Here is a 25,324-nt window from a genome sequence, read left to right on the forward strand (position 1 = left end):
TCCATGGTGATCTTTAAAACCCCAGCATTCTCACAGACTCTAAGGCCTGACAAGCCCTAGAGCCTTCAACACTGACTGTATTTGGGGTCAGGGCCACTTGGTGTCCAGATTTTCAAATCAGAGATGATTTCTGGAAACATTCTAACTTCAGCAGCTTTGCTTCCCCTTGATACATGGCGTAAAAGTAGCCTGGAAGAAACTTTTTCCCTGGGCTAGAAAGTGACTTGCCAGCTCCAGAAACCTGAGTAGCAAGAGTAGAGAGGTGGGGACCATTTGGAGCAACGGCCCAACACCCACCAGGTTGGTTCCCAGCCAACAGGCTTTGTGACCAACAGCTGATAGAAGAGGAAGATCCTAAAACAGGTGTAAAAATCACTTCGCCTTCATGGATACAATTTAAGGAACAAACAATAACTGATCATGGTTTAATTATTTTTTTAATCTTTTTAATACTTCATTTAAGCTCATCAAGATGACAGAAGGCTAGTTCTGATGTTATCAGATGACAGTCAAATCTGGGGCACCAGATAGTGTGTAGTGTGTTAGTCACTCAGTCATGTCCAACTCTTAGCGACCCCATGGACTGTAGCCCACCAGGCTCTTCTGTCCATGGAATTCTCCAGGCAAGAATAGTGGAGTGGGTTGCCATTCCCTTCTCCAGGGGATCTTCCCAGGGATCCCACCTAGGGATCGAACCTGGGTCTCCCACATTGTAGGTAGATTCCTTATTGTCTGAGCCATCAGGGAAGCCCAGGGCACCAGATGTGAAATTAGCTCAGTCGTGTCTAACTCTTTGCAACCCCATGGACTACACAGTCCATGGAATTCTCCAGGCCAGAATACTGGAGTGGGTAACTATTCCCTTCTCCAGGGGATTTTCCCAACCCAGGGATCAAACCAGGGTCTCCTGCACGGCAGGTGGATTCTTTACCAGCTGAGCCACAAGGGAAGCCCAAGAATATTAGAGTGGGTGGCCTATCCCTTTTCCAGGAGATCTTCCTGACCCAGGAATTGAACCGGGGTCCCCTGCATTGCAGGCAGATTCTTTACCAACTGAGCTATTAGGGAAGTTGGGTATCAGGGCACCAGATATTCTTGCACAAAATTCTCCCTTTTCAAATGCTGGGCAGATGCCCCCAAGATGACTTCCTCTTTCATATCAAATCTCTTCCCTCCACATATTAAACTACCTTAAACAAAACTTTAAAAGGTTTACATCTTCAGCACTATAGTGGGCTAAATAAGACGCTTCTCTAACTATAAGTATCCTGAAGGTAAATAATACATCTTTTTTTGTTGTTGTTCAAACCCATAAACTTAGCCCCTGGCATAGAACCTAGTGTACCACAAATACTCAATAAATAGATATTAAGTGACAGAATGTTGCAGGTACAGCAGTTTAAGTCTAGTGAATTCTGTGATTCCAAATTGATGGCTTTCCACTATTTTCCAGTGGCGTCAGTGAGTAAGAGGCGTCCCTGGTGGCTCAGATGGTAAAGAATCTGCCTGCAATGAGGGTGATGTGCATTCGATCCCTGGGTTGGGAAGATCCCATGGAGAAGGAAATAGCAAGTTACTCTAGTATTCTTGCCTGGGAAATCCCATGGATAGGGGAGCCGGGTGGGCTATAGTCCATGGGGTCACAAAAGAATCAGACACGACTGAGTGATTTTCACTCACTGAGTGAGCAAAGCAACTGCCTTCTCTTAAAGACCTAGTGGCAAAATGCAAGAGCCTCACACAGTGGCAGGAGCCAGGAGGTGACAGCACTGTCCCAGAAGCTCTCCGAAATCAGGTGACTTCCCAGAAGCCCTGCCCATCACCGTCTGAAAACAGATGCCACCACCCACAGCCCACGGGCACCCCAACGTTCCTACCAAACTCCGGCTGTATTTTTGCTTCTCCTAACAAAATGAAGACATTCCTTCTCGATTTTTCAGTACAAACTTTAAACAGGAAAGAGAAACAGGAGCTAGATGAGGACCAATCATTCTCTATAAATTATAGAATATCTGTAAATACTCCCTGGAATCATTGTCCAGTTCTCATAAATGCATCTCTCCTTTGTAAACATTTGTCTGCAAATTTAGAAGCACTTAATAAAACATCACATGAAGCACCACAGGGCTGGCTTGAGAGGGAGCCATCTCAGGAGCCCCATCAGCTCTTCCTAGGAACCTAAGAGTCACCCACCGGACAGGGATCCAAGGCCCATCAGTGAACTGGTGCACGTTCAAGGGTGGAAACCAGGAGTCTATGGTCCCTACATACCACTCTTGCTCAGCCCTCCACGGAGAAGACTTCCAGTTCATGCTGGGGGCATGCTCGTCCCCTCTGATGGAGCATCTCTCTGTGGTCATGTTGAAATGGCTGTACAGCAGAGACTCAATGAGGAAGAGCCACAGTCCACTTCCATGTGTGGCTCACAGTGAAAGGATGAACCTACTGAGCCCCAGCAGTCTAGACACTGGCCTCCTTCCCTTTCTCCTGAGGCCCAGTGAGAAAGAAGTAATATTCCCCTTCCTTGCCAAATGGGAGATCCAAGCTACTTACAGAGAGAATGCCCTGGCTCTGTGCTCTGGAATCACTGGTGTTTGAACTACGTGGTTTTCATTTTTAAAATGAGGAAACTGATACCCAGTGAGGCCAAGACACTTGCCCCAGATTGGAGCTAAATTAGAAACTAGAACCCAGGTCAGATCACTCAGCCCCTCCTGACTATCCCACACCCTAGCTCCCCCTGCCATTTCTAAAATTAACTCAATATGTGGTCAAATATATATTTTTGAACAATATGGAATATATTTCTGAACAATATAGAAAACCTAACAAACTCATAAAATGCTGGTGAAAATTATTTCATTCATACCAAGTGAGAATCAAATGGCAGTAGGAAAGAAATGGGCATATCCTGCCATGTGGTTAATAAAAGCTAATAACCTCGACGTGAACCCCTGTTCACAGGATTCCTGGATCCCAAGTTAGGACGTCAACCAGTTTGGAAGATTTGGTCCAAACAGCCCTGAAATCCCCTAGCTGCAGATCAGAGGCGAGATAGGATGAACCGGCCTCCTTTTCCTGCACTGATTTCTCTACGACTTCCAAAAATAATACTCTGGCCCAGCTGTTCAGTAAGGCCCTCAGTTTATTTGTAGTGAGTTGGAATAGGAGACCATAAATTAAACTCAGATGCTGTGAGGGAGAAATGTCAATCCTTCCAAACCCAACACTGAAAAGCCTTTCTTGTTTTCAAGTGGAATGAAAGAACGTCGGGCAATGAAGCTTTGACCCGACACTCCCCCAAGTCTGAAGATGAAGGGCCAGAAGAAAGGACTTGTCCTAAGCCAGCAAGCCATCTCAGTCCCTTGTTCTAATCCCGAGGTACCTGAAGACATATAGAAATTTAGACAAGGGCAAAGCACAGACGTCTTCCGACCTAGGAATATTCATCTGCCAGGAAACAGGATTCCCGAACATCTAATAATATCTAATACCATCTTTCTGAATGGTAAACAGAGATGGTCACACTGTAAGAACAGACTTAACATATTTACATGAAAATTAATGACTGTGTTGTTGCCATAGTTACTATGACATCCCCTCTGCATTCAACAATCTTACACACACATCTAGTTATCTTGCTAGTATTTCTGCAGGTCATCTTTTTGGAAGATAAAGTGGGCATATTTTGAATTTCAATAGTTAATACCATGTGTGTGCTGCATGCTAAGTCCCTTCAGTCGTGTCCCACTCTTTACAATGCTACGGACTGTAGCCAGCCAGGCTCCTCTGTCCATGGGATTTCCCAGGCAAGAATACTGAAGTGGGTTGCCATACCTCCTCCAGGGGATCTTCCTGACCCAGGGATTGAACCCAGGTCTCCTGCATTGCAGGCGTATGTTTTACTGTTTGAGCCACCAGGGCAATCCAGTTAATACCATACTTTCCTCAAGAAAATAAAAGGGAAAGCCCATGCTCCATCTAGGAGCTCCTTGTTAAATGCACCCTCAACACTTCCAAATCGGTCTGTTGTCTTTGCCATTTATGTTTCAACAGGTGAGGTGTGGGGTCTTCTTATCATTTTAATTACATTTTTATCATGAATGGGTTTGGCTTCATTTTCATATGACTAATTGGTAACTTGCACTTCTTTTCTGTAAGTTATTGATAAATATTTTCCATTTTTCTTGGAGGCTCTCTCTTTTATTGCAGCCAAATTATCACATCCTCTAACAAACCATGGAGAGCAAACCTTTGTTCATTATATACATTACAAATGTTTTCTCCCCAGAGATATTTGGCCTTTATATAGCTTTATGAAGTTTTTCATCATAAAAATTCTTTAATTATTTTATATTAAGAAAATTAAGAGTATTTTTAATTGGATCAATATAAAGCTTTTAATTGGTGTTGTTCAGTCACTAAGTCATGTCCGACTCTTTGAGGCCCCATGGACTGCAGCACGCCAGGCTCCTTTGTCCTCCACTATGTCCCACAGTTTACTCAAACCATATCCATCAAGTCAGTGATGCCATCCAACCATCTCATCCTCTGTCACCCCCTTTTCCTCCTGCCCTCAATCTTTCTCAGCATCAGAGTCTTTTCCAATGAGTCAGCTCTTCACATCAGGTGGCCAAAGCATTGGAGCTTCAATTTTAGCATCAGTCCTTCCAATGAATGTTCATGGCTGATTTCCTTTAGGATTGACTGGTTTGATCTCCTTGCTGTCCAAGGGATGCTCAAGAGTCTTCTCCTAGACATAGATAACATGGGAAATTGAAGCCCCAGTACCTGCACCATTTTTCCTCACTGATCTGAACAGGAAATTGCATCTTGCTCAGCAGAGAAGATTAAAGGTTTGGACTCAGAGGAGAGTTTCCATAATTATTCAAAAAGAATGAGGTTTTTAATTGAATACATCCAATGTCCTAAGTCCACAATCATTTGATTGTTTTGTTGAAAAGAAAAGCCTAAGTAAACCAAAAATGCATGCTGGATTTGTGACTTGGAGTCACAGAACTGCTCTGAATTTAATCACTCTGTCACAGAAAATGTTGGGTCCCCCATGCTCTCACCTTCCCTTCTGTGAGAGGAGGCTCTCAGGATCTGTCCTGGAGGAGCCCCAGGAAGAAAATACTAGAATATGCAGACAAGCTCATTGGTGAGTATAAGTTGCCAAAATCACAAGAAACAGACTTCAGGATACCTGGCATGCAGTTCTTTCAGCTTTTCAAAGCACTGGATAAGAATACATGAAGTTTAGTAACTAATTTATTGCCATGGATCTGAGACCCTAACCCCTAGCTTCACTTCCCAACCTCTTGCTGAACCCCTTCCACACACCAGACTCCCCTAGGAAAAGGGAACTTTGGATCATCCAAGATAACATTTCATCTTGGAAGAACTTTAAATGGTAAAGTTTTTCCTTTTACTGAACCAAAATTCTTTGGCCTTCTTCCAACCACCTGCTCCTAACTCTTTCTCACGTTCATGCCTCCAAAGGCAACGTCTGTGGTATCTTGGTTATGAAGCCTTCAGAAGTCTGAAGACAATGCTCACTGTCTTCCCCATGGCAAACTCTCTCTCCTTTCCCAGACGGCTCCTGACCTGCCAAGGTCCCAGAGATATTCCTTTCATGGGAACCACAAGTCTGAAGTCTATTAGCACAGAAATGCCACTTGCCAGCATTTGGAAGAACAGCTTGACTAAGAATGACACCTGTACAGTAGACAGCAGGGTCAGGAAATAGAAAAAGACATGAGATTCGGACCCCAGGGCTTGCCATGATTGAGGAAGTGCCAATAAATCACCCACTTTCTTTAATCAAGATTTGGTTTGTTTCCAGAGCTTGCAACCAAAAAATAAAGCTCTGAGCCAACACACTGCAAATCAAAATAGACTCACATCCCCTGTTGGAGAATCAGTGTCTGGGGAGAAGGAAGCCAGAGATCAGAGTTCCTCCTCGAGCCAGTGGGCCAGACAGACATCAAGCTCTTCAAACTGATAAGATGATGTCCCATCTGTAAAATGCTTCCAGGGACAGATAACAAAGCGTGACTCAGCGGTTCGTTCCAGCTCTTAGCAACTTCATGGTCACACACTCCCACACTTTAGCCACCACTTGGCAAATCTCTCCAGCCCGGTTTATCTCAGTCTCTTCAGCTTCTCAGAAGCCGAGGAAGCCCTAGGGGGTGAGGTTTGAACAAAATGTACATGACTGTCCACACAGGGCTCAGGTCTCCCCCGCAGGATCCCACAGAACTCAGAAGGCAGCCTGCCCAAGCTGGGGAATGGTTCACTGAAGGCCGGTGCTTCCTGGGGTTTGACTATAAAGCTCCCTAACTGCATAAAAACCATGTTATAAGATATGAGCAAAATTATGTTGGACAACAAGGAGCAATGCATTTAGACTGATCCTCCCTCCAGCCTAGACTTGGGGCCTAATGGACCACACGTGATCCCACACCACAGACCCATGGGGCCCTTCTCGAAAGCAGCAAGAGCCGGGTTATGTGAAAAGTTCAGGCCTCATTTTTCAGCACAAGGATGAAAAGTCAGCCACGAATACACTTCTAAAATGCCTTTTGATCATCCTGCCTACGCATCTCTGAAAAATGCTGCTTTAGGCCAAAACTCACATGGCACTGTATTTACCCACAGGCCGTCCCCTGACTGCTCAGCCTCCCCAGCTCTCCCCCTGCAGCCAGCGTACAGACAGGGTACCACAGAGGACAGCGCACAGGCAGGGCTCAGACGCCGTGAGGCTTGGGTCCTCCCCAGCATAGCCTGTGGGTCCTTTGTTTCTCTGAGTCTCTCTGGGGTTTGCACAGAGCTGTTCTGATCATCAGGTTCAGACTTGGACATCAATGTCATGCTTGTTTATTCATTTTGGCTCCTGACCCAGTGCCTGGCAAAACACAGGCACCAAAATTTGCTGATGGAGCTAACACAGCATCCTAGAAATACACTTTGGGTGGCACTGAGCTTCCCCTGAGCCTGTGCTTCTGGAACACAGCCCTCATGAGGGAAGGCCCCCACCCCACCCCTCAGAGAGCACTGAGCCCTGCTCACCCTCTGGATTCAGGGTGTCAGAAACAGATCCAGGTCGCACATGCAGTCAAAATTTCATCCTTTCACAATATATATGGTATACCTATCATGGTAGAATGTCTGTATACAGGACACCTCCCTATATTTGCTTCATTTGAGCTATTCAATCTAAACCAATCCACAGGTGTGCAATGAAAAATGTAAATGCTTAGTTATTTTTCCCAACAGTGCACAAGATAACCTCTGGTGGTAGGATGTCTGCTATTAACAGCTTTGCTCAGTTCCTGGAAGGACGGTTTAATACCCAACTGCTATGGCGCCGGGGCTGAAAGTCACATTTAAACACATATACAAATAGATGTCAAAACTAATGTTATTAAAATAGCAATATCATCAAAATAAAAGAAAGAAGAAAAGAAAGAAAGTTTCCCCGTTTCATCTTCCAGAAACAGCTCAATTCACAAAAGCCGCCTCCCGCTGTCACCGTGAGACTCAGGGTCCCCCTTGTTTACCTTGCACAAGCATGCTCCACCTTCCCATTCTTTGTGGGAAGGTGAACTGATTGTCCCCAGTGACCAATCAAGACGAAATACCTACTGACACGACTTAACCAAACTGTAGTCAGACACTGCCCTCCATGGGGCCCAGGACCTGACACGGGGAGTGGGACAGTCCTCCCCAAGGGGCTCTAGAGAGCAGACTGCCCTCAGGGAAAACCACTGGGCTGTCCTGTTAAGCCCTGCACCCCCGTTCGTTACTTGTTTACCCCTCCCCTCACCCCATGAAAGTGAAGCTCTATCTTCCCAACCTCTGAGATGCTGGTGGGTCTTAGAGCCAGAGCATCCGCCCTTCTCCCATGGTCCTTGGGATAAAGTCTCTCCTTGTTGAAATCCAAACTGGGTTTTGTATTTCACTAAGGAAACTACTCAAATATTAGCCAACAGGTTAGCTCCTTAAGCGTAGTGTGTAGTGGGGCAGGTCCGCCCAGCCACTCACTCCCTCCCGAGGCCCAAGGTGGACAGAACCCAGGTGGTGTCTGGGTGGTGTCCTGCCATCCTTGCCGTTCCCCACTGCCAGGCCCTCAGGCAGAATTTCTCAGCCTCGTTCTCTTTCAGTACATATCACACCACTCCCGGGGCTCCTGTGGAGTATTTGTGTGGTTCAACAACTCCAGCAAAGCCAAGTCCTTGACAATCTTGTGCAGGTACCATGGAGACACCTACATGCATGTCAGAGATGCGCTGAGTAACCAGACACCATCCAGGTTGATAAGCTTCTTCCAAAAGCTTAGGAGTCATCGCACATGTCTGGTTGCATCACAGCCTTAAAATACCACCTGAAGATGTTTGGGTTGAAGGAGATTTATCACTAACATGATGCTTCCCACACACACGAAGTCTAAACCCCTCCACCTGCACTCGAGGTCCCCAAGTCTCTCAATCTACTTTCCAAGTTCATATGCAACCCTAGTTGTGTTACTACAGGTCTCTTTGCAGTTACCCAGAGTCATGTGCCGAGGATCTTCCTAAAGCTATCAGAGAACATGCAATCTTATGAGGGATCACTCAAGCCACAGACACCCAAGTCCAAGGCCAGAAGCCCTTGTGAGAAACACGGATACACGGTTCAGCATCCCTCAGAATGCCACCTATTCCTAAGTGACCTCCCCTCTCTCTGTGCAGGTCACAGTCAGAGATCCTCAAAGAGGGGACAGCTTCAGGTCAGGTGGTACCCGGCCCATCCTTTCAGGAGCATCTCCCCAGCCCCTGCTCTGCTCTGCACACCTCTGTCTCATTCTGTTGCTAGTCTGTGGATCACTCGGGACTGAATCATGATTTTGGTCCTCAGGGGCAAGGAACTGGTTTCATTCAGAAGGAATAGGCAGAAAACAAACCCCAGAGGGTCTTTCCAAGAAGCAACCACGGAGTCAACTCCAGGATGAAGGTCCCTGGGCCTGCCTTCCTTTTCACCCTGAACCCTCCCAGACGCCAAGGGAAGCAAGGCTCCATCTCTGATTTCTCCAGCCCCAGGGCTCCACCCTTGACCTTCAGGTACAGAGCTCCCCAGCTTACCTGATCTTGTCTTTTTATTGTTTGTTTAGATGCGCCTTGCCTTCCTCCCAAAAGGATGCAAAGGAGCCTCTATAAGCACACTTGCAACATTAGAAACAACAAAGGCTAGAAATCAGAAAGAAGATGCTACAAGGTCCAATGTACATAAAGCATTATGCAAAGGGGAGACTGTTGAGAGAAAAAAAAAAAACACATCAAGACAGAAATATGTTGTGATGCTGAAGCCATCTGTAATTGGAAAAACATGCTACAGCAACACTCTGGAAAGAAAAAAGCATTTTAGTAAATCTGCAGTTACCCACGCATGCAATATGAAATGCTATCAAGTTGACTTCATGTGTTGAATGAAGGCTCAGTTTCTGATTAAAGCATTTAATTATTCCTCACAAATTCCAAAAGAAAAAAATGAAATTACTAAATGGCCTATTGATACTGAAAAAACTAAGTTAAATTGGGAGTAAAATGGCTTTATTCTAAAACTCACTATTAAAATGAATTTTCATAGAAGAACTGGAAATATTTAACACATGGTTAAAATGTATTTCAGAAAACTTAATCTTTCTAAATACATGGCACAAAAATATATCAGAACATTGTTTCAAATTAACTAAGACAAGTTTTATTGAATCCTGGTAAGTGACAGACAACTTAAACCTTTTGCTTACAAAACTGAGAAAATAAACTGAACCTCTTGCATCATGGCAACCCCAGCTCTTCAGATTATCCACCACCAAGTTGAAAGCCAAGTCATATTTTAGACCTAAAAACACTCTGCCCAATGAAAAGACATTTTTATGCTGAACTTTTATAGTTGGAGAGGGTAAGTCTATCTAAATTTATGTGGTCTCAGGAGATATATTTTCTCAACAATTTTACAAAGACTTGATTAAATGAGCTCCCTTGGGTGAAATATGCATAATTTATCTAGAAAACCAATAGGCAGTCATTTAATAACAATTAATATGTTATTTTCCAGTTTCTTAAAACAGACCTAATGATGTGTCAATGTAGACCTAGCAACGGCAACATCATACTCCTCAGAGCCAGAGGCTGCTCATGGGGGAGCAGGAAAACGTGGGAAATCTCGCTCAACTCTGCTGTAGATCTAGAACTGCTCTAAGGAAGAAAGTCTACAGAACTGAAAAATAAACAGAATAAATGTTTATTTAATACCCTATAAAAATACAGTCGCTGTCTATAATCATTGCCATCTTCCAACATTTATTATAACAGATTTTAAAAGAATTATGAAAGTGAAAAATGACTAATGCCCAGAGTACGATGATGCCTTCAATATCAGGCCATGTCCTATTTGGTGGTATGTGACTCTAGAAACTTCTAGGGGTGTGAGGGCTCCCATGAGGGCCAAGTTCCTCTGAGCCCCAGAGACACTGGAGGAAGCTCTATAGAAAAACTTCCAGAAGGTGGCTTCCAGAAGGCGTGAAAACACACTTCCATAACACTTGACTGATTTCCTCCTTGGGTGTGAATGAACAAAACTTGCAGACTTCTTTTCCAACCCCGTGGTACTGAGTCAGAAATTATTTTCTGTGTGGAAGCAGAACACAGTACCTAACGTGGAAGGAGATCTGGTCAAATCATAAGGAGATCTTCAGATGGGAAAACCTTCAGAATTCAAGAGGAGACAGATGCTGATCAGCTAAGGGGACCTAAAGGCTCAGCCTGGTTGAACTTAGATGAGTCATGATTGTATTAAGCACTTAAGGAAAAAGCTGGCATTACCATCTAAGGGACCATAAAACATTCCTTCAGTCTACAGGGCTCACAGCACGATCTGTGAAGGCAACACACAGGATTTGTCTGACTGGCTGGTGAGCACACATTTGAGTCCTTGGGAATCCTCCAACAATACAAGTTTTGTTTACAATGCTTTCCCAACATGTCACTCATCACCTACATCGCTAGGTCCTAAAACTGTTTCCAAAGTCTAAGAATCAAGTCTTTCTAGTTGAGACAGAACATTAGCCTTTGAATATTTATTGGTCTATGGGATCCAAACATGGCATCTACTTGAAAGATCCAACTAATGTTTCGAAAAGTTTGGGTGGGAAGAGCTTGTGGGATCAATGGTCTTCTTCTTCAAGTGTTGGTCTTCACAAGGAAGAGCATCACCAGGTCCAAGAGGGACGTGAAGTCAGTGCCTCTGCTTCCAAGAGGCTGAATGCCACCAGGCGAGCCATGCTCAACCCTATACTCCACCGCCAAGGGATACAGAGCCTGCATTCAAAGGCCTTCAGAGAGCAGCTTCTCAGCTTCGCCTCCTTTGACTTAGAGCACTAAGCGTTCTTTTTATTTCCTAGCTGCAAGGCTGAAAGTTTACATTGTCAGCATACATGTAGCAATTTTTATATTTCCTTCAATCCCCATAAACTTCTTGACACATTTCACCCAGCTGACATTTCTTTTTACCTAACCCCGTCCTCTGCTCATTCTACTTGTGTGAATTATTTCTCTGGGCAGTGTGATCACTGCAAATGGGCACACTTGACACAAGGCTTACCCATGTCACCCAGCCACAGGTGACCCCAACCACTCTGGTCCCCAGAGCACAATCTTAACTACTCTCAACCACCCTCTATGGGTTCTGGAGGCAGGCACTGTCCAAGGCTTGTCCTCTTTCACACCTGTTCCCTTTTCATTTGACGGCACAATGGAGGTACCTAAAGTGAGAACCCCAAGATATGGGAGCATCATTCATCTTCAGCTGGCCTCAGATGGGAACAAACTCTTCCAAACAGCATTAGAACATCAGAAAAAAATAGTAAGACTCGATCAATTGCACCCAACCTTTGGAACTCGTTCAAAGGCCATACAATGGTGGAAAGTTTCATAAACGAAATAATGTAAAAAGAAAAAAAAATACCATCAAGAAGCGGATTGAGAGGCATGAAAGATGCCTTCAGTTCAGTTCAGTTCAGTCACTCAGCCGTGTCCGGCTCTTGGCAACCCCACGAATCGCAGCACACCAGGCCTCCCTGTCCATCACCAACTCCCGGAGTTCACTCAGACTCACATCCATCGAGTCCGTGATGCCATCCAGCCATCTCATCCTCTGTCATCCCCTTCTCCTCCTGCCCTCAATCTCTCCCAGCATCAGAGTCTTTTCCAATGAGTCAACTCTTCGCATGAGGTGGCCAAAGTACTGGAGTTTCAGCTTTAGCATCATTCCTTCCAAAGAAATCCCAGGGCTGATCTCCTTCAGAATGGACTGGTTGGATCTCCTTGCAGTTCAAGGGACTCTCAAGAGTCTTCTCCAACACCACAGTTCAAAAGCATCAATTCTTCGGCGCTCACCTTTCTTCAGAGTCCAAATCTCACATCCATACATGACTACTGGAAAAACCATAGCCTTGACTAGACAGACCTTAGTTAGCAAAGTAATGTCTCTGCTTTTGAATATGCTATCTAGGTTGGTCATAACTTTTCTTCCAAGGAGTAAGCGTCTTTTAATTTCATGGCTGCAGTCACCATCTGCAGTGATTTTGGAGCCCAAAAAAATAAAGTCTGACACTGTTTCCACTGTTTCCCCATCTATTTCCCATGAAGTGATGGGACCGGATGCCATGATCTTCGTTTTCTGAATGTTGAGCTTTAAGCCTATTTTTTCACTCTCCTCTTTCACTTTCATCAAGAGGCTTTTGAGTTCCTCTTCACTTTCTGCCATAAGGGTGGTGTCATCTGCATATCTGAGGTGATTGATATTTCTCCCGGCAATCTTGATTCCAGCTTGTGTTTCTTCCAGTCCAGTGTTTCTCATGATGTACTCTGCATATTCCCTTATTTTATTGCAAGATTGTTTCTTAAGGATGAATCACTTACACAGCTTCAGACTGGGTACGCTGTTTCACGTGAGTCTTTAACATAAAGAATGAGTCAGGTGGGGTTAGTTACATGAAGAAGAGACTTAAGCACCCAACTCTTCAGGAAAAATCTGCAGTTCAAGTAAACATCTTAGATATCATTACCGGCGGGGTGGGACCCAGGACAAGAGCCACAAATGCTAGTCTACAGGAGGATGTTTAATTCTTCACCTTGACAACAAACAACGCAAATAAACCTATCCTTGGGGAAGCTGGCATCATGTCACATAGTTATATAACTGCTGTTCTGCCTTGAGAACCTCTAAAGGGAGTGAGGGGGAAGCCTGAACAGTCTGATTTATAACAAACCAGAAAAGATGAAAAGAATAGTTCTTCGGGTGGGTGGGGGAGCAATAGAGCAAATATTAGCATCTGATTACAAACAAAATCAAGTTATTATGACCCACAACTGACAAACCCCTCTTCAAAAGTAATTCAGCAATGTGTAGCAAATAGAATAAAATGTGTATATTCTTTGATCAACTTCTAAACGTCTATCTAAAAAATTATTATGTGGCAGCCTGGATGGGAGGGGAATCTGAGGGAGAATGGATACGTGCATACATATGGCTGAGTCCCTTTGCCATTCACCTGAGACCATCACAACACTGTTAATCAGCTATATCCCAGTACAAAATTTAAAAGTTTTAAAAAAGAAAATCAACCTATCATGGCTTAATTTAAAAATCATCAACTGATAACTGTCTTTGCCTACTTATGTTTTAAAGAACTATGTTTGCAACTTTCTCTGCTAAAAGCTAATTTGGCCTCTGTGGGTTACATTAATGATGAAATATGAAGGTAGCAGAGGCACAAAATGAGCCGAGGACAAGAATGTGGTTCTCGACATCAGCGCAGCATTTAAACCCGAGTATTACTGGACCCAGCTCTCCATCACAGATACACTGAGGCTGCCGCCTGTCCTGCCAGCTCCAGATCACTCTGGGGAGTAAATGGAACAGGTGACTGTGTTAAAACAGCTTTCCTTCCCTTAGCTTAAAAGATATGAAACTATTCATCACTGAGTTTCTAACAGCAAATAAACAACTGTATGAATGTGAAAGCAATGAAAAATCAACCATGACCTGAAATTATTAACAAGTTGATACTTCATAAAGTCATACTGGTTTTGGTAATCAAAATATAGGTTTGGAGGCCAGGTTTGATCCATATTCTTATTTGGAATTGCTGATAGATGACTCTTCAGAGTGCCTTGGACTGACAGAAGATCAACCAGTCAATTCTAAAGGAAATCAACCCTGAATATTCATTGGAAGGACTGATGTTGCAGCTCAAGCTCCAATAACTTGGTCACTTGATTTGAAGAGCTGACTCACTGGAAAAGACCCTGATGCTGGGAAAGATTGAAGGCAAAAGGAGAAGGGGGCGACAGAGGATGAGATGGTTAGATAGCATCACTGACCCAATGGACAGGAGTTTGAGCAAACTGCAGTGATAGTGGGGCTTCCCTAGTGGCTCAGAGGTTAAAGCGTCTGCGGTGATAGCGAAGGATGAGAGAGCCTGGCATGGTGCAGTCCACAGAGTCGCAAAGAGTTGCACATGACTAAGTGACTGAACAACAATTCCAATGTGTTGACTAAAAGGTATGGTTTTCTAGTCATCCTTTCTAATATTGAAAGAAAGTGTGTGTAGAAATATTACTGGAGAATCAGAAAAATATTCCTTAGCCTGGAGCACCTCATTTCTAGAGAGTGTAATTAAGGAAGAGTGTTTCCATGACTTGGCAAAGGCCCATAGCTCCTTATGAACAGGATGGAGACTTGGTCTTTGGACCTTCAGACCAGGCCACTTCCCAAAACACATGCTGTGCAGATCCCCAAGCAGTGTGCTCCCACTGAGATGCCGGAGCGGCACCTGCCTGCAGGTGGGCATTGTCCTGGGGCACCAGGAGGAGACAGGACTTGGGTTAGCTCAGATCTATAACCTGTTCCCAGGGCACTCTGCTTCCAACTTCTCAGCTTGCTAAGGTCCTCCATCCATCCTCCTCTCCTGCACCTGTGGCCAAAATTGCTGACTTGGGGGATTCAACCACAACGGAAAACAGATCAATTCGTGTGGTTCCAGGAGAGCTAAAAACATCTTAAAAAATAATATGCACTTCAAGGATGAGGCTCCGGGCAAGCTCTACCATCTCAAGTGGGTTTTTCTTTCTCTATTCACTGCAAAGCAAGTAAAAGGTATTAATTGTCCTACGGAGGAAATTCACATTTAGGCAAGTTGCAGAGCATTCAGATCAGACCATCATGAATTTTACATTCAAAGATGTAAAAACCCCGAGCTGTAAGATGCTAGACTAAACTTTTTTTTCAGACTTCTGAGATATTCAAAGGAAAAAATTTAACCCGTGAATTCGTTCGTCAATCAATCGGCATTATTTCTTCCGTGTTCACTGTGGGCCACAGCCCTGGCCAGGCAGCTGAAGGGCAATGTTGGGACACATCTTTGCAGTTCAAAAACCTACAAATACCTGTTTACTATCTACTGTGTGTTAGGTAGTAGGTTTAGTTCTGGGGATGGCATGAAAGATCACACAGGATACTGGAACTTGCAGACACTTGGAAGGGAAGAGAGACATCATGTAACTCTACATAAGTCTGTGATTATATAAAGCCAAGTGGCAGGGGAACACAGAGGCGATGGCTCAGCCTGCCTAGGAATAAGGACTAAAGGTGAGCAGATGTCCCCTTGTTTCCAAGGCAAAAACAAGCAATGGCCCAGAGGACCCCCAGCCTATCTGACTTGAGGGGCACCCAGACATTCCTTCAATCAGGCCTTCTTCTGTAGCTTCCTTGGAAGTTGATTGCAACTGCAATTTAAGGAATAGGTCCTCAGACTCGTCTCAGACAATAATAATGCCTAAATTCTGAGCCTACACCTGACAAGGAGACCCACTTTTTATTAGATATTTACCACAGGCTAGGCATTGCACCAAGAGCTTCACAAGTACTGTCAGCAATGCTCTGAGCTAGGTACTATGACTAACAACTTGATTTACAAGGGAAATCACTGAAGAACAGAGAGGTTAAGCATTTTGATCAATGTCACACAGCTAGCATGACAGGCCAAGATTGGTATCTAAAACATTCAGACTTTACAACCTGGGCATTTCCCCTTAGACATCAAACACCATCCACTACAAATAAGAGATGAAGGAAGAGAAAGAACTTCTGTGCTCTTTCCTGTGTAAGGAGCTAGCCCTGTGAAGATGTGTGTCTTTTGGCACCAGAGCTCTTCTTGGTGAACCTCCAAGTGCCCAGGGGCATTCTGGTCCCCTAAAAGTAGCCATGACATCTCACCCAGTGTCCATACCCCACATTGTCCCATTCACCCAAAATGGCCATCCCACTCCAGCTGGGTGACAGGAGTGTAACAAGCTGACTGAACAAATCACATAAACACAAGGATGAGAAACTGTTGTCTTATTTTTCCACAAATATCTACACTTTAGGATGAAGGAAATTTTGGCTCACACAAACGTGGTGGGAAGAGAGCATAAGTACAGGAGCCCCTCCTAGAGGTGGGTGTCTCTGCAGGGAGCAGCTCTCTGAGTTTTCCTGGCGTCCAGAATCCAGAAACACCACTTGGAGGCTCCACAACCAACAGCTGGGCCAGAGCCAGCTCTGTGTTTCCCCCTCCTTAACCCCTCACTCCCAGACACTCCCACACAGGTTCCTCAGGCTCCTGTCTGTATAAACTGGAGAGCTCCGGCCACCCCTTTGGAGGTTAGAGAGTCTCCTCTGGGTCACAGTCTGCCCCTCACATGTGGGAGCTGCTGGAACTCCAGCCTAGAAGCCGAGGGCGAGTTCTGCGAAGATAGAAGGTCTGCAGGCACCTAAGCCACCCTCCCCACAGAAGGCAGAGACCGACATCTGTACATATATTCCCCGTCTCTCCTTCTCACCCCTGCGGCAGAAGCCCCTTCCCCGATCCTCAGCTGAGCTCACACCAGCCCAAACGAAGATGACACTCCCCAGGCTCCCGAGCAGTCAGTGGTGAATGACGTTATCAGGGTCAGGCTACTGGGATGTGAACAGCAGTGAATCACGTGACCTCCAGGCTGTGTCCCGGGAGGGTGGGAAAAGGGTCCCTCCTGTGCGTCCTCCTTCCGTCCTCAAGCTGGACGTGGACGTGTGACCAGTAACTTGAACCCCGGGAAAGGATGCAACTCCTGCTGCAGAGCAGAGCGCGGACCGCTGTCCTGGACCACCTCCCGGAGCACAGAGAGCGTGCGCACTGCATCCCGACAGTTGTGTGAGGCGAAGAAAGTTCATTCATTTCAGCCTCAATACCCTGCTAACCTGCATTGACAAGTGGACGTGTCTTTGCTTAGAATGGACTGAAAGGGCCATCTGTCACCTAAAGAAAGCATCTCCTGGCTTCAAGCCAGGTCTGCGCACCTGCTGGGTCGAGGCCATGCCTGGTGGGGAGGTGGGCGTGGCCATAGGGCTTTGGCTGATTGCTGCACTGAGGTTGGACTGTGATGGACAGGAGGAAAGCTCAAGGTCTCTGGACCAGAGTAGACTGCGGGAGTGGGCGGAAGGCTTCCAACAGTGCAAGGCACGTGGCTCAGCACACAGGAAGGATGGACATAGCCCAAGAGGCCAAGACAGAGACTTGAGGCTCCCTGGCACTGCAGGACACACAGGGTGTGAACACAGGCAATGCTTCTGGAAACTAGGGTGAAAGGGCAAAGACAAACGTAGGTGGACATCTGTGGACGTGATGTGTGATCTGGACAGAACTTCAGTTTTGGGCAGTGGTACCCAGTGTCTCACCAAAAATGTGCAGGGTCAGCAGTGTAGGAAAGCTTGTGCTGAGCACACAGGGGGTGTCTGCAGGGCAAGGACGGGAGGCCTGGCAATGATGGAGTCAAGTCTAAGGGTAGGGAAGGGGCAGTTCAAAGGGGCAGAATCCTCTGAGTTTGGTCACAGAGTGAATAACTCCCTGTGAGAGCAGTGGAGGCTCAGCATAACCTCCACCACCATCCCTAGTCCCCCATGACTGGTGAAATCGCCACAGAAAACCAGGACTAACCACATGGATACACAGCTTTGTTCTTTTTAATGAAAAGTGTGGAAAACGTGAAACTCATATAAAAAGAAGTTGAATATCCCCTCATCCTGTTGGGCTGTATGTAGTCTCTCAGTCTTGTTCAACTCTTTGTGACCCCATGGACTGTAGCCTGCCAGGCTCCTCTGTCCATGGGATTCTCCAGGCAGGAATATTGGAGTGGGTCGTCATGCCCTCCTCCAGGGGATCTTCCCAACCCAAGGATCGAACCCAGGTCTCCCGTATTGCAAGTGGATTTTTTTTTTTTTTTTTTTTTTTTACTGTCTGAGCCACCAGGAATGCCCAAGAATACTGGAGTGGGTAGCCTATCCTTTCTCCAGGGGATCTTCCCAACCCAGGAATCAAACCAGGGTCCCTTGCACTGCAGGCAGATTCTTTGCCACCTGAGCTGGCAAAGGGAAGCCCTATAATATTCTAGTTTAATGCAAAAGTATGACCACCAGCAAACCAGAAAAGAAGAATCCAACAATAGCTTATGAATCAGGAACTAGCACCATCCCACACAATGAAAGAAGGCAGATAAAAATCTGTATATTCTTCAGGAGCCTGGAAAAACATTTTAAAATTGCTAGTATACTTAGTTGTTTTAATCTACCAATAAATAGGAAAATGCATATTTGTATAATTCCTAAATTCCCATTAGATAATTATTGGACAGTTCAAAAATTATGAAATTGCTAAAACTGTATGTCTGATACACTCTTTACACAGACACTTAGCATGTGGTCTTCTCATTTTCTTGATCCTGCCATGTCTGAGTGGGTCTAAAAGGCCATGTGAGGGGCTGGTGAAAATGACAAGCTTCCTCTAGGTTTATCTCTTACAGCCAAATATTTTTTAAGTGTTTTCCAGTTCAACCTTGTGTCTAGCCTCCATTCAATCCGATATTTGCTTTAGTTTGTTGACCTGATTCCTCATCCTCAAAACAACTGTTTATACCTGCAAATCTTACAAAAGTTAGTTTTACATTCTATGCATCATATCATCATATATTTCTTCAATCAAGCACTCATTAAATATCTGGCTACACTTATACTATTCTAAGTTCTCCTGGACATTTATGGAAAAATTATAATGTGATATACATGCTGTTACTATGCAACTTCATAAACAACTAACTTGTAGTAGCACGGGATCTAAAAGGGAAAAGGCCATGTAAACACAAATAAAGGAAAAAAATAAGATCACATTAAAGGCTATGAAAATGATGGTACAGCATCAGGAAGACAAAAGTAAACTGTCAGTACAGTTCTAGGGAGAATCTATTATTTAATCAGAATGTGATGCAGATATACAAACTACTAAACAAACTGGCAGAAAAGTCCTGATTATTAGAAATCCTCCTGCCACACACAAACCAACTTTCAATGGAATAGTCTGGCTCTAGATTTCGGTACCAAACTGTTTTCATACAAATCCTATCTACACAGCCCGGGCTCCTGTGACTCATGTCGCCACCTGCTCGTCTGTTAACTTCTGCCTGGACCTCCCTCACACCTTCCTGCCACTCTCCTCCCAAAGGCAGCCAGGATCCCTCCCTCTAGGAGCACCTGCAGTGTGTCAGGCATTACCCAAGATGTGCAGGGCACACTCTCTCACAACTAACCAAGGAAGGAAGTGCTAACATCTCCAATATGCAGAGAGAAGACAAAAACAAACAGGCCGAACCAGCTCTGTGATCAGAGGTGAGATTAGGGAAATCTGAATGGAGGTCTCTAAACTTGTGAAGTCACCAAACCCTCTCCCCAAAATTATCTCTGATGATGAGCAAGGCACACATGGCCTATAGAGGGACAGACCAGTGACAATCTATGGGGTGGTCACATGGCTCCAGCTTTCACTGCCCGACTAACAAAATCCTCTTGCCTGCCTATGTTTATGAAATATTTTATTTTAGGTTTAAGCTATACATTCCTGATCCTTTTCACTGGCACTCTTGTCCTTGCTGAAAGTAATAAATAGTATCTACCTGTCTAAGCTTCAGAAGGTGTGACAGAAAAAGAAAGCAATTTCAAACTGCCACAGCTCGCTTCATCAGCTGAGACCTCCTCCTCTAAGAGCTACAGTAGAGACAAGGGGGAGACCTTGCTCAGGCTTCACTGGTAATTCTTGGAGTATGTGTAAATGTGGCTGCAAAACGACACATGCTGCAGGGGAAATATATTGTGCAATAGAGAGGAAATTATATTCAGATACGGCCACATGCATGCATATTCCAAAAGTGACTCCATGGTTTTGCTCACTTTAAGCCAAATATCTTTAAAGGGAATTTTGGAGATTCTCGCTGGATTTATGAGATTATTCAAGTGGGACTTGCCCACAGAGTGCTACCTGGTTGGCTGGTTCTTTTTGTAACTAACAGTCTCCCATGCGGCTCTGGTCACTTCCTTTAGGGGCATCATAAGTTCATGGTGCCCTGTGGCTCTGCCCTTCCTGGGCCAATCCGTTCTTTCCAAGCTAGGCTCTCCTCTCCCCCAAAAATAACGTTAAGTCAGCTCTTCCAGGAAAGACAGGAGGAGACTCCAGGCAACAGCAGGCAAGCCGGAACGAGTGGTCAGCAGCATGCCAACCAGCTCCCAGCCCTGGAATGGACTCAACCATAGACTTAGAGTTGAGCGGGATGGTGGAGTCAGGCTAAAAGATAATAAACATAAAAATATTTCTAAAGTGCTCAATGGTGACCAGATATTATTATAATTATTAAAGATTGCATAATATAATGGAAGGGTTTATCTAGGTTCTCCTTTGTGTATAGTTTGAGGAAAAATAATCAGAGTGGCTACTCAAGCAGTCACAGACAGTTTTGGAGATCTTCAAAATGTTCCTTTACTATTGATGCAGGAAAACCTGTCACTGGATGTCTACTTTGGATGCTAAACAACATATTACATCATACTGTATTATATTACATTATGCTACGTTATGGTTTTGTTCTGCTTTAAGCACTCAAGAGCCGCCTAACGCCGGCTTGAAAGAGGACTGACTTCACTTATTGTTTCTCTGTAAATTTCTTTTACAGGACAAGAAAGAACTCTTAAAACATAAGATTAAGCACAATGGTAGTTAATGTTTAGCAACCATCATTAGGGGAAGAGAGGTGGACATCCATCTGCAGAAACATTTCAACATGGATGGTGGAGGGGTGGATAAAAGACAAAGGCCTGAGCTTCTGCAAAGGCTTGGCTTTGAAGACTGCCTCCACCAGTTACAAAAATAGACGACTAAAACGTAAAAATCGATTCTAATGGCAAGCGGATCACTGCACTCTCCATGTCCAGGATATTAGGGAAATCTGAATATTTGATTTAGTAGCACCCTGGGAGCCGGGGAGCCTGAAAACCCTCCAATAACCTTGAAAACATCCACTTCCTGTAGAAGAGAACTGAATGCCTACATCAAGCAACACCCACCGAGCAGCCTCGCGTCCTGCAGTTAAAGTACAAAGACTAGAAGGCGCGCACCAGCCGTTGGAAGTGGGTTGTCTTTCCTCACCAAGCGGTGAGGGGTCAGTGGCGGGAGTCAGTGCTCTGGTCCTCCCCGGAGCTCTGCTCTCATCCAGGCGGTGGGGCGGGTTAGGGGGTGGGGCGGAAGTCTGAGGTCCGAGGTCCCAGTCCTTCCCCTTCCTCCCCGGGGGACCGGGAGCAACGAGAGATAACCTAAGGCCCCACTCAGTGCAAGCAGCCCGCCCCCACACACACAGTCACACTCGCACGCCCCAGGTGCGCAGCCACACACACACACACACACACACACACTCGCACACCCCGGGTTCCCCTCCCTGCACCCGGAAGGCGGAGGGAATCCTGAGGATTGGGCTGGAAAGGGAAGGCGGCGAGGCTAGAGCCAGGATGCTGGACAGCGGGCGGCCGGGTCGTCCTCGGCTCCGGGATGCCGCTCTCCCGCCGGGAAGGTCGGGGACCCGTGGGGCGCACGTGCGAGTCCCCGCACCTATCGAGCGTGGCTGGGCCCCAGTGGGCCCCCGGCGATGACCGCATCGCGGGGCTCAGGGGCGCTGGGAGGAGGCCAGGGGAGGGACGAAGCAGCCTCGAACGATGGCGGGATCCCACCCGCACGACCGTTGTCCCCGCTCTTACAAGCGCCCGGGGGAGCCTATGGTTCTCGCCTCGAGCCTCGGGCTCCAAAGCTGGAAAGTGCGCGGTGCCTGGCCCTCGAGGGCGCAAAGCTAACCCTCCTGCAGAAGGGTTTTGCGGTGTAGACCCCCAAGATGAGTTGGAATGACGCGACCCCACCCCAGAGGCCGCGGACCTCCAGGGGAAGCCGGCGGGCTCTGCAGCTGCCAAGTTCAGCGCGAGGTCGCCGGCCATCAGCGGGTAATCGCTGCTGTCCTATCGCTCCGCTAGGTGTGCGTCGCAGGTAACTACCGGCAGTCCCCAGGAGCTGCCACCCCTCCGAGCCGGGGGAGAGGGGGGGCAGGGAGGTGGGGCCGGAGGGACTCGCAGGATGGGGCAGAGCCACTCCCCACCTCACTGACTACACGAATCGGCCCCACACCGAAAGCCCCCGCTTAAGCCGGGCGCGGTGTCAGGCCCTGCAGAGACACGCGGTCCCTGGACAGGACGCGACCTGCGAAGCAGCCGCACAGTGTCCCTGATCGATTTCCCAAAGGCTCTATCCTTCCTAAATTCAAGTAAACTGGAGGGGACAGACGCCCATAGGAGCTTCGTGGGAGCCGCGCTCCTCGCTGGCAGAGCGATGGTCAAGGACAAAGATGCCGGCAGAAGGGTCCTGCCCGGAAACTCGAGTGGCAAAGAGGCCGCGACCGCCTCCTCACTGGCCCCTCCTCCTGCCCAGGGACCAGGCCTGTCGCCTCCCCGCGAGCCTTCTCGGTTTTCCGCGCAGGTTTCTTGTGTGTCAATACTCGGCCACATAATCCCCCCAGGAGCTGGGGTCAGCCCTCAGGAAATCCATCTAAGCCCCCTTCCGATTACGTCCCTATTTAGCACAGGTGTGACCTTGACCCTCCACCTCTGGCAAAATGGACAAAGGTGGCTTTTTCCGCATGGGTCTGGCTCTCCTTGCAAACGCAATTGCTACTTGCTAAGACATGTCCTCTTTTCTAGCTCCAGTGGGAACAGGTGAGGGCTAGGCGCCCAGAGTCACCTTGGCGGGGTTCAGTGTGGCACTTCTACTAGAGGAGAAATTGGGCCCTTCTCACTCCAAGCTCGCGCCCCGCGGGTGTCTTTAGACCTGAAGGCCGGTGGCTTTTCACGCCCTACCGGCCGCATAAAAACAGTGAGATCCTTGCCTGGGAATCCGGGAGGCTCCCTCTGTCCTCGCTTAAACCTCGGAGTCCCAGCGCAGTTACAGATCCGTCTGGACCGCGCAGGAGCGGAGCTGGGCCTCCGTTTCCGCAGCCTTTGCGTCCAGCAGTTTTGTTGTAGAGGCTTTTGTGTGAGTAAAGCCAGCAACTTCAGGGCACCGCTTCCCCGCGCGACCCGAGTCCTTTCCTTCTTCCCCCCAGGGGCTGGGACACGGGACGGGGCAGAGGTGGCATAGAAACCCTCTGGATGCGCCCGAGCGTCCTGCGTCCAGGGACCGGGAGGGTGCTCTTGTACAAACCTGGGAAGGGGTCTACAACTACCTTTCAGGCGGATTCGCATCCATTGTGCACGGCTCGGCACTCCACAGAAATTTCTGTGTGTTACTAAACTCAGCTCCGTCTCCAGCACTGGCCGAGCTGGCCGCCAGGACTGTGAAGCTAGACGGTTAAGACCCTGATCATGCAGACCCGGTTCGTGCGCCCCAGAGCGAGAATTGAAAGCGCCGGGCTTCCGCACCCAGAGCATGGAGCTGACTCCCCGAACCGGGTCTCGGGCACGCGAGCTAGTGATCTGGGTTTGCTCTGAAGCCCGCCCCCTCCCCAGGCGCCCCCTCCCCTCCCCTGGACCCTCGGAGAGAGGGAAACACTCACCTACTGCCAGGCAGATGGGGAGCAGCAGCCTGAAGACGAGCCCGCACACCACTTCCGAGGCCATCGCGCCGGTCCCGCGAGTCCGAGCAAAGGGTCTCCAGGACTGGGGTGCCAAGCCCATGCCCGCCTAGGGCCTCCTGCGGCCGGCGGCTCGCAGCCGCCCGGGCATCGCCTCGGCTAGAGCCGCGGCGCCGTGCGCCCCGAGGGCGCGCTCTCCGCTTTCCTGGCCGCGCCTCTCCGCTCTCCCGGCCGCCGTTCACCAGGCCCTAGGAAGCCCCCTCGTCGGGCGCCCGACCCCTCACGGCCGGCCCATCCAGTGTGGACTCCCCGATCCGGTGCCGGAGGTTTCTGCAGCGGGTGCCGGAGGCCGGAGCCGGGGACCAGGCACTTCGAGAGGGTCCCGCGAGGCGGCGCGGCGAGAAAAGGGGAGAAGAGGGCGTGCTGTCCTTTTGGCGGCTCCTGGGATGTCCCTCACGGGCAGCGGGGAGCCTTCTCTGTGGAGTCTTCTCAGAATAGAGGTGACGACGCGGCCCTCGTTCGGCCTGAGCTCCCGGAGCGGCCCTGGCCCGGAGCGGCCCCGCGGTGGCTCCCTCAGCAGTCTTCGGTTCAGCCTTTGCGCCCCCGGGCTTCGGGCCGGAGACAGCGGGGCGCGGGCGGCCGGACTCGCGTAACCATTCCCGATTGCTCGGGGCTCCCTAACGGGTCGGCAGCGGGGCGCGCGAGGGGGCAGCCTCCACTCGCTCCTCCTCGGCCTCCACTTAAAGAAATAAAATGAAAAACGAACGCCGCCCGGCGGCCAGCGCGCCCCCGCCCCGCGCGGTGCAGCCTCGCCCTGGCGGCGCAGCCCCGGCTCCGGGCGGGCGCGCACTTCTCCACCTTCAATGAAACTTTCGAAGCCGCGCTCGCGGACGGGCGTGCGCGCCGGCCAATGGGAGGCGGCTCGGGGCGGCGCGGGGTCCCGCCCCTGGACGGCTGGAGGCCGGCGCAGGGCCCGAGTGCGGGGACCCAGGGCAGGGTAGCCCCGCCTGCGAGCGGTGGGCTTGGCGCGCTCGCTCCCCGGACCCTCAGCGTCGCTGGGTCCTGTCCTTTTGCAGACTGAAGGAACCATCCGTTCCCCAGGGCGCGGCCCTGAGCTCACCCCCTACCCGGGGAGTCCTTTAAGGCTCCAGGAATTGTGCACAGGCCACAGAAGAGCAGAAGTTGGCGCGACTGTCACTGTGCTAGGTCCGCACGTGCCCACCTGCACGCACTGGGAGGAAGAGAAGGATTCGTCCAGACCAGTGTGCTTGCGCATTCTG

General features: G+C 48.0%; 1 protein-coding gene across 4 annotated transcripts in view; it reads right to left on the reverse strand.

The window, feature by feature from the left end:
• Positions 1 to 24,911, reverse strand: part of PIEZO2 (piezo type mechanosensitive ion channel component 2) — a 256,765-nt gene extending 231,854 nt beyond the window's left edge. For all 4 annotated transcript variants that reach the window (XR_011252350.1, XM_069568658.1, XM_069568659.1 and 1 more), the window contains exon 1: positions 24,027 to 24,911. Coding sequence is in view for 3 of the 4 variants with exons in the window: in XM_069568658.1 (XP_069424759.1) it covers positions 24,027 to 24,147 (121 nt within the window). In the remaining variant the exon portion in view is untranslated. The remainder of the gene's footprint in view (positions 1 to 24,026) is intronic.
• Positions 24,912 to 25,324: the final 413 nt, after the last annotated feature.

This window comes from Ovis canadensis, chromosome 23 (assembly GCF_042477335.2).
Source record: "Ovis canadensis isolate MfBH-ARS-UI-01 breed Bighorn chromosome 23, ARS-UI_OviCan_v2, whole genome shotgun sequence".
Classification (NCBI taxonomy): Eukaryota; Metazoa; Chordata; class Mammalia; order Artiodactyla; family Bovidae; genus Ovis; species Ovis canadensis.